Source organism: Sardina pilchardus, chromosome 5, assembly GCF_963854185.1.
Source record: "Sardina pilchardus chromosome 5, fSarPil1.1, whole genome shotgun sequence".
In the NCBI taxonomy this organism is placed as follows: Eukaryota; Metazoa; Chordata; class Actinopteri; order Clupeiformes; family Clupeidae; genus Sardina; species Sardina pilchardus.
The window spans coordinates 36,255,167-36,269,034 of NC_084998.1; the positions used below are offsets into that span (position 1 = coordinate 36,255,167).

General features: G+C 41.3%; 1 protein-coding gene across 1 annotated transcript in view; it reads left to right on the forward strand.

The window, feature by feature from the left end:
• Positions 1 to 13,868, forward strand: part of LOC134079716 (protein unc-79 homolog) — a 229,186-nt gene that overhangs the window by 211,095 nt on the left and 4,223 nt on the right. The window contains exons 41-47 of the mRNA XM_062535794.1: positions 94 to 204; positions 2,171 to 2,275; positions 2,448 to 2,525; positions 2,626 to 2,715; positions 2,837 to 3,012; positions 3,296 to 3,479; positions 3,573 to 3,776. Of these exons, the coding sequence (XP_062391778.1) occupies positions 94 to 204; positions 2,171 to 2,275; positions 2,448 to 2,525; positions 2,626 to 2,715; positions 2,837 to 3,012; positions 3,296 to 3,479; positions 3,573 to 3,776 (948 nt within the window). The remainder of the gene's footprint in view (positions 1 to 93; positions 205 to 2,170; positions 2,276 to 2,447; positions 2,526 to 2,625; positions 2,716 to 2,836; positions 3,013 to 3,295; positions 3,480 to 3,572; positions 3,777 to 13,868) is intronic.

The following is a 13,868-nucleotide window of genomic DNA, read 5'->3' on the forward strand; positions in this document are numbered from 1 at the left end:
TTAAAATGTTTGTATCTCTCTTGCTGATATACTGCTTAAAACACTGTTGATGTGTTGACTTTAATCCCCAACCTTGGATTTCCCCCTTCATAGAGTCTCCTGGAACCATTTTCTAAGCTGCTTAGTTTTGTCATCCAGTATAGTGTATTTAGCCTCTCCTACTTGGTGGAGCTCTGTGGACTTTGCTACAAAACGTTCAACAAGGTTAGTACTGTTATAGAGCATTGTTTTCTAAGACCCATTTCTCAAGATATCTCTAATAGTGCCTTGGTCAAAATAATTGCCATTTGATTGGTGACAAGTCTGACTTGTCTGGCATAGTAGTGCCTCCAGTTGGCGAAAGTCAGAATGTTTTGGAATTTAGTATCAAAATATTAGTTAATATACTGTAAATCTGTATACTGTAATATACTGTATTAGTTAATATACTGCTTTGGCATGTGATGATATCCACGCCCAAACTGCCAACCTGGTCTAGAGCCAGCAGCTGACCAAACAGGAAATGTGACAGACATTGACAACATATTGGCTGATTGGTTGAAACTTTCAAAAATATTTGATATTATTATTATGATTATATTCACATGCCTTATTAATGTGTGTGGTATAGTGCCACTAACCGGCAATAGAAATATTTTTTTTTCTCATTTATTTTGGATAGTGATTTTAGATTCATTAGATTAATTCAGTTCAGGTACATGTCAACTTACTAGTGTCCTGAGTTCACACATCTACACTGGAACACACACACACACACACACACACACACACACACACACATACACACATACACATACACACAGAGAGAGAGAGAGAGAGAGAGAGAGAGAGAGATACAAACACATTTATCACACACATGCGCTCTGTTCGAAACGGAAGGCAGCTGCCTACTGCCTCCCTCCCTAAATAGAGAGCTCTCTCACTATACATGACTTTTGATTAAATGCATCGTTTAAAAATGAGCGTAGCACTCTAGAATCTTTGGTTAACACTACGGTATGACGTTAGCAAAAGCCTGACGTTAAACTAAATTAGCCTATGTAAGCTAGCAGGCTAACGGTATAAAATAGTTTCACTGGCAGCAAATATATCAGACCAGACGTTATTAGAGGGTACAATAATGGTATAACCAGATAGTAAATAATTTATTTTCAATCCAGTTTCTACAAATCCAAGCTTAATAACGTCACACAAATGACATTTCAACAGATTCAGCAGTCATTTACCGATATCGGCAGCCATGTTTGTTTTGTTTTCACAGCTGATTTAGACGTGGCCGCAAAGGATTATGGGTAGAAGGCAGCTTGAAGTGTACATCCATGCTGCCTTCAAAATTGACCGTTATTAGGGAAATCTAAGATATCTTAGAAGGCAGCGAAAATCGTTTTTTCAGTTTCAAACGGCACTTGCTGCCTTGCTCCCCAGTTAGATATCTTAGAAGGCAGCAGTTTTTCCCGTTTCGAACAGAGCCATGCTCTCTCTTTGATGCCACTAGTTAAAGTACACAGACACAAAGAGGCACATCATTGCAACTTGCATATTTAGTGCAGTGAAGTGTGAAATGTAAAAGTGTTTCCAATGTATAAAACTTGCAAAAACAAATAGCACACACAGCAGATAAGTACATTTGACAGGCCACAGGGGAGCTACACCAGGCGCGTAACTGAAGCGTTCCATTCGCGACGCATAAATTCCATTTTAGAGAACTGGTCTATTTTTTTAGAATGTATGTACGCGCCACTGTCGCGTCTGGTGCAGCTACTTCTATTGATTACAGTGACTATTAACTGCTGCAGCATATTCTTCGCGAACGGAACACTTCAGTTATGTGCATGGTATAGCTCTCCTGTCAGTGTTTTGTTGGATTCTGAAATGTTACGGATTGCGGACTGCAGATCCTTGGGCCCGCCATTGCCGCTTGTGGCTATATTTTCAAGGTGTTCTTAGGCAATCTGCAAATGAAAGTCTTCCTTTTCAAACATGCTTTGGTTAGTGTCACCACACGTTTGACAACCTTCTGTTGTTTGATTTGAAGTTTTGCATTGAAGGTTTTGTTCAGTATATATTTAAACTATATAGATCACTTAGATGGTTTCAATTTACATTCAATTTATATGCATATGTATAAATATTTTTGAAATATTTCAACCCTCTTTTATCTTCATTTTAGGAGAGAGACAAGTCCTATATGTCCCGCATTGTTGTGCTAGAGTTGCTTCAAGCATTAAAGTTCAAGTCACCCCTCCCTGATACCAATCTGCTGTTGCTTGTCCAGGTAATGTCTGTAGACACTTCTCCTCCAGTTAGTATTCAGTTTACCACCAAGAGATAGATCTTGCCCAGTTATTCCACACCAAAATGATCAATACTTGGTGTAATAGTCATTTCATGCACACATGCATACATAACATGAGCTTCTCTACTGACTCTCTATGTTTGTTGATAAGTTTGTTTGCACAGACCTTGGCACCCGTCTTGCAGAGTCCACTATCTTGCAGAAACACATGATTGCCTCCCTCCCTATGGTGAGTCCACTGTTCTTGTACTCATTTACAGACCTGTGTTTCAGTAGCTCACAAATGGTGATTTCAACCACCCTTGTCATTGGATCTCTCTTTTTCTTAGTGTACAACTGCTGCTATGGAGTGCATGAGACAGTACATCAGTGAAATTCTGGACTTCATATCAGACATGCACACATTGACCAAATTGAAAGTAAATCGTCTCCCGTTTCATATTTACAGACACATATGATACTCAAGTTCTGTGATGTTCTGTTATGTGCCGGGTAATCTTGCCTTAATCATGTAAAATGTTCAATATGTTCTCAACATAGAGTCATATGAAGGCTTGTTGTCAGCCTCTTCATGAAGATACTTTTGGAGGGAACTTGAAGGTTGGTTTGGCCCAAGTAGCAGCCATGGAAATAAGCAAAGGCAATCATCGTGACAACAAGGCTGTGGTCCGACATTTACCATGGCTGTACCATCCACCATCAGCCTTGCAGCAGGGGTGAGAGACATCAATCCTAGCCATCTCACATATGTGTACATACGTTAACATGCGTTTCTATAAAGATTAAGTCATAACCAGAAACCATGAATATGTATCAACATTTTTTCCTGTTATAGCATTGTGAAACAAAAGACGATAGACCTAGAAGCAGATCAATCTGCTTGACCATAATTCTTTCATCAGTGTCAAGCACTTGTAATGCTTCAGATTGCCTTGTCCAAACAATCATATATTCAGTAACATGGAAAGATATTCTATGCATTTCCTCTTTCCTCCACAGGCCAAAGGAGTTCATTGAATGTGTGTCACATATTCGCCAGCTCTCCTGGCTACTCCTGGGATCCCTCACCCACTGTGCCTTGCACCAGGGCTCCACTTCCTGCATGCCAATCCCACTGGATGCTGGATCACAAATCGCTGACCACCTCATTGTTATTCTGATCGGCTTCCCAGAACAATCCAAAGTATATTAATACATATATTTAAGTTCATATGAAGAAATAGAATCAGCATCTCTGTTATTCACTTAATTTTCCTTTCTTCCTGTCTCTCCATAGACCTCAGTGCTGCATATGTGTTCCCTGTTCCATGCCTTCATGTTTGCACAGTTGTGGACTGTGTACTGTGAGCAGGCTGCTGCCACTTCTACACTTCAGAACCAGAACCTGACAGAATATTCCTCTAGTGCCATTCTCACGGGTTTGGAGTTCTGGAGCAGAGTCACACCCAGCATTCTGCAGCTCATGGCCCACAACAAAGTGGTAAGGAAGCATCTATACCTTGGCTTCAAAGCTCATAGGTTGAACACACAAACTGAACTATAGACAGATGGAGGGAGACAAAAAGAGAGAAAATATATACAATTCAATTTGATTAAAAAAAACGTTATTGATCCCCGAGGAGCAATTTCTCCATGCAGGCATAGTGACATACAGTGTAAGACATAACACAACATATATAAGACATACACAACAGGACAAAGGAGAACAGGACAGACAGGTGTGTGTGTGTGTGTGTGTGTGTGTGTGTGTGTGTGTGTGTGTGTGTGTGTGTGTGTGTGTGTGTGTGTGTGTGTGTGTGTGTGTGTAGGGAGGCTTAGTCCCAGGAGAGGGAGGAGGAGGAGGCTGGGAGCATATTTAAGTTCAAAAGGCGAATAGCCTCAAAGGTAAAGGTAGCCTTCCTCCTGTTTGTACTAGCAAGAGAACAGCGCAGATGCATGCCAGAGGGCAGCCATTCAAAAACTCCATGTAGAACATGAGTAGAGTCTTCTGAGATAGAGTTGGCTTTCTGCAGTGTTGCCTTATCATGCAGTGATGTCAGTGACTGAAGAGGATGGCCAATGATCTTAGAACATGTGTGCACAACGCTCTGGAGGTGTTTCTTATTTTTGATAGAGAGGCAGTGAAACTAGCAAATAGATGAAAAAGTCAGTACACTTTCAAAGAAGGAGGTGTAAAAAATGTATAGGATCTTCCGGCTCACTCCAAAGGAGTATAGCTTCATCAAAATACTGGCGCTGTTAACATTTTTTTAAGGATCACCTTGTGTTGGAGTCAAAACGCAGCTTGTCATCAATGACAGCATCAATGACATGAAACTAGCAATGACATGAAACTAGCAAATAGATGAAAAAGTCAGTACACTTTCAAAGAAGGAGGTGTAAAAAATGTATAGGGTCTTCCGGCTCACTCCAAAGGAGTATAGCTTCATCAAAATACTGGCGCTGTTAACATTTTTTTAAGGATCACCTTGTGTTGGAGTAAAATCGCAGCTTGTCATCAATGACAGTGCCCAGGTATTTGTACTCATGTACAACTTCCACTGGTTCCCCATGTATTGTAGTGGCGGTCCTGCATCCTCCATGCCTGTTGAAGTTAATGAACATCTCCTTGGTCTTTGTGACATTTAGCTCCAAAAAGGATTACATTACATTAATACACAGGATTAGATGTTAAAATCCCTTGTGCCAAAATCCAAGGCAAACACACATTAAGAAGCCCCTGTCCAAACTTAACTTAAAGAAGCAGGCTAACCACCAACCTGTTAACCAATGGTCACAAACACAAGACAGATGGCCAATCCCACAGCAGTATATGGTATACAGCATGTCATTGGAGTTATCAAGTGGGCACCCTCATTCACCGATGTTTCGTTAAGTTAGGCCCACGACACCTCATGAAGGCTTAACAGTGAAACCAGCGTCCTGGAGACACTCCCCTCCATGCTGCCACCATACTACCACATTGCAACAAACAAACCAGCTAGTTTAGCTTGTGCTACGCTACATGCTACCACCACATGCTGCCTCCATATTACCACATTGCAACAAGCCAACACACCATACTACCACATTGCAACAAACAAACCAGCTAGTATAGCTTGTGCTACGCTACATGCTACCACCACATGCTGCCTCCATACTACCACTAGTTTAGCTTGTGTTACGCTACATGCTACCACCACATGCTGCCTCCATACTACCACATTGCAACAAGCCAACTTGCTTGTCTTAGCTTGCGCTACATGCTACCACCCCCATCACAAAATAACCAAATACTCTCAACTATCCTAGGCATGGTCCGTCCCGTCGGTGTGGACTGAACCATACACTTAAAAACCATAAACCTAGGCACCGTGTCTCAAACACAAAACAAATAAGCCAGCTAACTTACCTTACCCCAGGAAGTAGAGTTTCTCCTTACCCACAACCATTCACTTGCTCGTTCTGCTGCCAAAGACATGTTACTAACCACTTGCCTTAGACTTCGTCCACGAATGCCCAACTCAGACAGCAAGCCAATAGCAGATCTGGCCACAAACCCTCGTGCACCAACTTCAATAGGCCTTAATCTCACACTCCAACCTCGCTGCGCGGCCTCCTCTGCTATTTCAGTGTATTTTGCTCTCTTTAACTCATTGGCCTCTTCTACTCTGTCTTCCCAAGGAACAGTTAACTCGACCATGTAAACCACTTTATCTCTATCTGAGAACAGAAGAAGGTCCGGTCTCAACCTAGTGCTCACTATATGCGAAGGTACTGCCATCTGCTGGCCTAGATCAACCTTCATTTCCCACCCCGCTCCAATAACCAAAGAGCCGTTTTTACACCTGGCCTTCGTGGAACGCTGTTGACCCCCCTGACGTACAAAGTTAATTTGCTTAACATCCTTACTTGCTGCTAATGAATTAACTTTTCTCCGCTTATCCTCAATTGCTGCTGCTAAGCATTTCAGTACTTGGTTGTGACGCCATGTATAGCGCCCCTGGGTGAGGCTTACCTTGCACCCTGATAGGATATGGTGGAGGCTGCCCACACACGAACAAAGTGTACATTTATCATCCTCACCAAACCATTGACTTAAGTTCTTGGGAGATGGGAGCACATCATATGTAGCACCTAACATAAATCTAATCCTGCCAGCATCCATGCCCCATAGATCTTTCCATTTAATCTGCTTTTTTTCCACCCCTTCCCAGTTTACCCACTGCCCTTGTCTTGCCTGTGATACTGCCTTGGTACATCTAACAGTCTCCTCCTGCCTATGCATTTCCTCCACAACCATTTTCCTCCTTTCTCCTGCAGAAGCCTTGCTCCACAAAGGTTTACTTATGTCTAAACCTAGACCCCCCCGCCCATGCTGCACATGACCCATTATGTCTCTATGCCTCAATGCTGATTGAGCTTGCTTAACTGCCTGCTCTGGGTTCCACTTCCTCCCTGCCTTAACTGTAGGTGCAACTTTCCTCACCACTGGGTCCTTAGACTGAGTAAGAGTCATTTCCAATCTAGCCTTAGCACACTTAAATTCTTCTGTCAGACTAGATATTGGCAACTCTACAATGCCCTTCCCGTACAAGGCTACACTGCTTAAGCAGCGAGGCACTCCAAGCCATTTTCTCACAAAGGAATTAATCATTTTTTCTAACCTTTCAACCTTTGACAGAGGAACTTCATAGACTGTCAATGGCCACATTAGCCGGGGCAATAAGCCAAACTGCAAACACCACAACTTAAGCTTACCTGGTAGTCCTGACTTGTCAATTTTTGTAACTATCACACCATTCCACAAACTCACTGAGGACAGGACTGTGATCTTGGACAGAATCAGATAACAGGGAAAGGAGAACAGTGTCATCAGCAAACGTCATCTGTGTACAAGCAGTGGTGAGAGGAAACAACCTTGGGGTGAGCCAGTGGACGTGTAGCTGATGTCAGAGAACCTCGCTGACCAGCACCTTCTGTGTTATTTGGGTCAGAAAGTCTGTGATCCACAGAATTAACTGATGATTTAAGTTGAAACAGTTCAGAGAAATCCGCGAATAGGAGTCATGCAAAAGAATTTAGGCGTCCTAGGTGTTCATAGATGGCATTCAATATGTAGATTTTGGCATCATCCACCCCTCTTTTTGCATGATATGCAAACTGAACAGGATCCATCTTTGAGGCTGTGGCACTGATAATATGAGCTTTCACAATCCTCTCAAAGGCCTTAATGACAAGGGAGGTGAGGGCAATGGGTCTTTAAGGCTGGTCTTCTTGGGAATGGGAATAATTGTGGAGTGTTTCCATGGCTGTGGGGCAGTGGCAGTAGATAGAGACCTCTGGAATATATCTGCTGGAAAACCAAGCTGCTCAGCACAGTGTTTCAGTGTGTAACCACAGATGTGATCTGGACCAGGGACTTTCTTGATCTTTGTCCTTTGTGCACTCTCACATCAGTCAAATCAAAATGTAATAAATCCATCTGTCATGAAAAACTCATTTTCTTACTTAAAAACAAATCTATAACTCTTACAACCCAGTTTCGGGAAAGTTGGGATGATGTAAAATGTACATAAAAACATAATTATATAATTTGCTAATCATGAAACTGAAAATGTTGCAAAGACAACATTAATTGTTGAAACAAAGAAATGGTATTGTTTTTTGAAGAATCTGTTTTGTATATGTCATTTTGAATTTGTTGTCAGCAGTACTCTAAAATAAGTTGACAAGGGCATGTTATGACTGTGTTGCTTCATCCCTTATTTCATCATCAATCATCATCATCAACTGTTTTTTATTCAGGGAAAATTGACTGAGCATCAAGCTCTTTTACAGCATTTAAAGGGATATTCTGCCATTTTTGCATTGAGTGTTCCCATAATTCCATGCGAGTTGATGTTAATGCAGTTATTAGATTACCCTGGTCTGGAGGCTATTTATATATTTGTTAAACGTTTTCATATGTAATGGATCCTATGTAGTTTTGTGTTTTTGATTTGAAATTGTAATCTGTAACTACTAAACTACTTCGGTGCCTCAGGTCCTTTGCATAGAGAATTTAAGTCACCCTTAATGTGTATTGTATGTATCAGAGCTAATACATCCTTGGCCAAAAGTTATTGGGGGACAGCCCGAATGGAACTCTCACACCGGGGCCCGCCATCACCTTGTTACGCCGCTGGATGAATAATTTCTTAGTCCTGTTCTTAGAAAGGGCAGGGTAGCGAAATCTGCTGCCTGATGGTTGCAGTTCAAAGATATTTAATAGTGGATGTTTTATTTTTTTTTTATCAAAGTCTTTTTATTGTATTTTCACATACAACAAACAGTCAGACACATAACAACCCAGAACCCACCCAACCACCCACATCGCACAGCTAATGTAAAGAAAAAGACCAAAAGAGCAAAAACAAAGAACAGGTTGCCAGATATTACTGAATTTTATGTTATTACCCTGCTAATTATAACAAATTTGTTCAAGAGTTAAATAGTGCATAACATCGTTAATCCAGTGTTTAAATACAGGTAGAGACTTAGTCTTCCATTTCAATAAGATAATGCGCCTGGCCAAGAGAGTTACAAATGCTATCACTGTTTTATCCCATTTGCCTATGCCAAGTTCTTGTGGTACTACTCCAAAAATGGCAATGATCGGTGATGGGTCAATACGAGTATGCAATGCTCTAGAAAGAAAAGCAAAAATCGACTCCCAAAACTCAAGACAATTTAGGGCAGCTCCAGAACAGATGTGACAGAGTGCCTGGCTCTGTATTACACCGATCACACTCTGGGTCAATATCTGGTGCAATTCTAGCCAACTTTGCTTTTGACCAATGTAAACGATGAGTAACTTTAAACTGGATAATGGTATGTCGCAGGCAGACAGAAGATGAATGTATGTTATTGAGAACAGCCTGCCATAACTCATCTGATATCTCTGTGTCCAGTTCTTCCTCCCACTGATGTTTTAATATTGTTAATGGTTTCAAATTATCCATGCTGAGCACAGAGTACAACCTACCAACAACACCCCCAAGCCCAAGGGGCATCTTAAGTACTTTGTCTAAGAGGGAATCTGGTGGTATCAAAGGGAAAGATGGAACATTTGCAGAAACAAAACTGCGAAGTTGTAAATATCTAAAAAAAAAAGTGAGTTAGGAATGTCAAAATGTCTTCTCAAATGTTAAAAACTTGCAAAGGTGCCACCTATATATACGTCTTTGACTGTTTTCAGTCCCTTTTCAGCCCATATATTAAAAGCATCATCAGTCATGGAGGGAGCAAACATGTTATTTCCCACCAAAGGAGTATCTATGGACATCTCAGTTAAAGAAAAAGCCCATCTGAACTGTATCCATATCTTGAGGGAGTGCCTCACAACTGGATTTATGCAGTTTGTTGATATGGATCCTGGAAAGGGTATTTTAGAACAAGCTAGTGCATGTAAAGATACTTGTGTGCAAGATGCACTCTCGAGCTCTAGCCAATTGGGACTTGGGTCTTCAACTCTAGAAAAATGAATCCAGTGCATTATGTTTTGAATGTTGGCAGACCAATAACTGTATTGAAAAATGGGTAGGGAAAGCCCACCATGTAATCGTTAACGTTGCAGAATTTCCCTAAGTATACGTGGGTTTTTACCATTCCAAATAAAACCAGACAGAAGTTTATCTATATTTACGAAAAAAGATTTTGGTAAGAAGATGGGGATACACTAGAAAAGAAGCAAAAATCGGGGCATAATATTCATTTCGATAACATTTATTCTCCCCCTAATGACAAGGGAAGGAGATTCCAACGATCTAAATCTTTTTTAAGCAATTTAAAAGTGGAGGGAAATTGGCTTCATAGAGATCTTTAAACTTACGGGTTATCCACATATCTAAATATTTAAATTTGTTAGTGCATGTTTTAACTTGCAGGGACTGGATTGTAGTGAGCTGGTAATTAGGGTCAATACACATAAGCTCACTTTTCTGCACATTGATTTTATATCCTGATATCTTGCCAAAGGAATTTAACAAATCAAACATCTTTGGCAGACAGGTCGTGGGGTCAGTCATGTATACTAACATGTCATCAGCATATAACTTTATTCTCAGCCCCTCCTCTCATTATGCCCTTGATATCCGCACTGTTACGCAGTGCTATAGCCAGCCGTTCTATTGTTAGGGCAAATAGAAGGGGTGACAAAGGACAGCCTTGTCTAGTGCCACGTTGTAGATCAAAGAAAGCAGAAAGGGTTGTTATTAGTCCGAACAGCTGCCATAGGTAGAGAATAAAGTGTCTCAATCCAATGTATACATTTTGGTCCAAAACCAAAACATTTCAATGTATAAAATAGGTAATCCCACTCCACCCCATCAAAGGCTTTTTCTGCATCTAGGGATATTAATACCTCTTTGCCTTTGGGTGGAATGGGATCATAAAGAACGTTTAATAATCTATGTATATTGGAAGATATTTGCCTATGTTTAATAAATCCTGTCTGATCATCTGAGATCAATGAAGGAAGTACTTTTTCCAGCCGTAGGGCCAGCATTTTAGCAAGTATTTTACTGTCAACATTTAACAAAGAAATGGGACGATATGAGCCGCATTCTACTGGGTTTTTCTCTTTTTTAAGAATAAGGGATATAACAGCCTGATGCATAGTAGGAGGAAGTAAGCCAGATGTAGATGATTCCGTATATGTAGAGAGCAACAGAGGGGCTAATTCTCTAGCAAATGTTTTAACGAATTCACTAGGAAATCCATCTGGCCCTGGACATTTACCATTTTGCATAGATTTAACAGCAGAATGAAATTCTTCCTCTGTGAATGCTTTTTCCAGTTCAAAAGCCATTTGGTCACCCACTGAGGGGATTTCTAAATGATCAAAAAATGACTTGAACAGGTATTCATCTTTATGTGACTCTGAAGTGTATAGTTTTGAATAAAACTGATTAAATACCTGGTTAATTTTAGAGTGATTTATATGTTTGGTGTTAGACTCATCTGTTATTTCAGATATAGACTGAGCTGCAGCTTTTGGCGTAATTGGTGTGCAAGGATTCTGCCTATCTTCTCTCCATGTTGATAGGTTCTCTGTTGTGTCATTGAGGAGGTTTGATATATGTTTGGTTGAAAAGAGATTGAACTCTGTCTGAAGTATTAGTCTTTGCTTACAGATGGTACGGGTTGAGAATGCTCCTTTTTTTCCCGCACATCGGGAATGCCGAAGGTTAGGTTAGGTCTGCTCAACTTATCACGGATATGCTTCATAGTCAAGTGACAAAAAACGAACGCAATGTTTAGGACAGTTTGCCATTAGCTAAACGGGGATGCCTTTGCTAGCCAAAAAGTAGGCTAGTTATTTGAACATTTCCATTATGTTAACTTTCTAAAGCATGCAGTTTAAGAAGGCTTGTGCGTGTTACATCTACATAAAAAGTGCGTGTTACATTTAACCCCGCGCTCTGCTGCGCTGTGAAATCGTAGGCTACAGCATTGCCGGGGACAAAAACTCTTAACATGAAAAAGCTTAACGTGAAAAGTAAGATAACGTCCATAATGATTGGAATTTGGATTCTATATTTTGAGAGTTTTATGTGCTTATGAGAAGTAGGCCTAATATAAGAGAGAAATTTGGTGATCATTGGTCGTTGTTTTCCAACCTTATTCCACGTTAAGCCTTTTTGTAGGCGGCAAAAGGCCTTATGTCAGATAACGTCCATAATTATTGGAGTTTGTGTCCGAGTTTTTGATAGTTTGATGTGCTTATGAGAAGAAAATATGAGAGAGAAATTTGGTGATCAATGATCGTTAGGTGCATTAAACCACGTTAAGCTTTTTCCTTTCAATAAGCGTCAATGAGACAGAAACGCTTAATGTCAGATAATGTCCATAATTATTGGAGTTCGGGTTTGATATTTTGAGAGTTTTATGTGCTTATGAGAGGTAATATGAGAGAGAAATTCGGTGATCATTGGTCGTTGTTTTCCAACCTTATTCCCAGGGCTTCCAAGTCTCACGCTTTGAGCGTGACAGTCAAAGCGGTCTAATGACCGGGGGACGCGGCGCTTCTAGGTATAAGTGGGTCAGAACGGTACGCCGCTTCTATTGTCAAGTCCGGGCATTTAAAAACCACCAAGAGGTACTCAAAGCATCCCTGGAGTGCCATGGTGCTGTCTTCATTCCAAATCTTAATAGTCCTTGTCTGGGGCTTTTCTCTCTCCAGAAGCCATTGGTACACAGGCCAGAGATGTACCACATTGTGGTCTGATGCATCCAGAGGGGGCAGGGCTGAAGCAGAGTAGGCACCCTTAATGCTGCCATAACATAAATCCAGGGTCTTATTTTTAATTTTCCTAGTGTGACAGCCTACATATTGGTAATATGTGCGTAGTGTCTTCTTCAGTGAGCACTTACTGTATTAAAATCACCCAAGAATAATTTAGGAGCGTCAGGAGAGTATCCTATTTTTGTGAAAGATCAAACACTATCTCTGACGCTTTTTCAACATTTGCTTGGCGGTGAATATAGAGAACTGCAAAAAGTTGTGGAAATTTGCGCGGGAGGTAGTAGGGGCGGAGTGACACACAGAGCAACTCGATGTCAGGAGTACAGAGGGTCTCCTGCACTACCACCGATCCCCTCCAGCACCAGTCATCCCAAATGAAGAGACCCACTCCACCGCCACAGGACTTCCCTGTAATCCCTGGGTCGCGGTCAGCTCGTGGAGAGTGTAGCCGGTAGATGGAACGTTGCCATCCAACCAAGTCTCTGTGACTGCCAACATGCAGGCGCCCCGGTACTTGTGCATGTACCTTGCATTGGCTGCCAGTTCATCTGCCTTCCCTCTCAGCAACTGGGCATTAATTAGCTGGCAGGTAGGCAGCGGGAGACGTGCTTTCATTCTCTTCAGTCTCTGTCTAATTCCCCCCTTCTTTCTACGCTTACGTTTACGCTATGTACGGTAGGAATGCAATCGTTTGTCGTATTACAGCAAAGAATTTAAGTTTAGATGTTCAGGGTTGCACTGTAAGGAAGTCCCTCGTATACTTAATGCACTGGATAATGCCGTCTGCAGCGTTTCCATAATTGAGTCCACAGGTAAAAAGTAAACTCAAGGCCAGCAATAAGACAATCCATGCAGATCATGGTTAGATAATGGTAAACAATTATATTTAGCAAGTTAAAAACACACGATTAATGTAGACATAGTCTATAAAAACAACAAACACGAATCATGTCAACCAGCCGCATTCACTGTGGTCGCCACTGAGCAGCGCCCGAAAGTGAGAAGGTTGAGAAAGTGTCCGAGAGTTGGTGGCACTGTTTAGACTGATAGTGTAGATGTTAGCTAGTAGGGAAAGTAACTTACCTAACATAAGTTATCTGTTGACCCATCACCATTATTATTTTTTTTTAAACCATCTAACCCTTTGTTCACGGCCTACTTGACCCTTTGGTGCCTGTGTCGAACATTCCATTTTCAGTGCTGAATGACTAACCTGACTTTCGCCAGATCCTGTAGTTCGCTGTCTGCTTCACACAAGGATCTGGGACTTCTCGATAGGAGATGTATTTATGAAGGCGGGTCCTT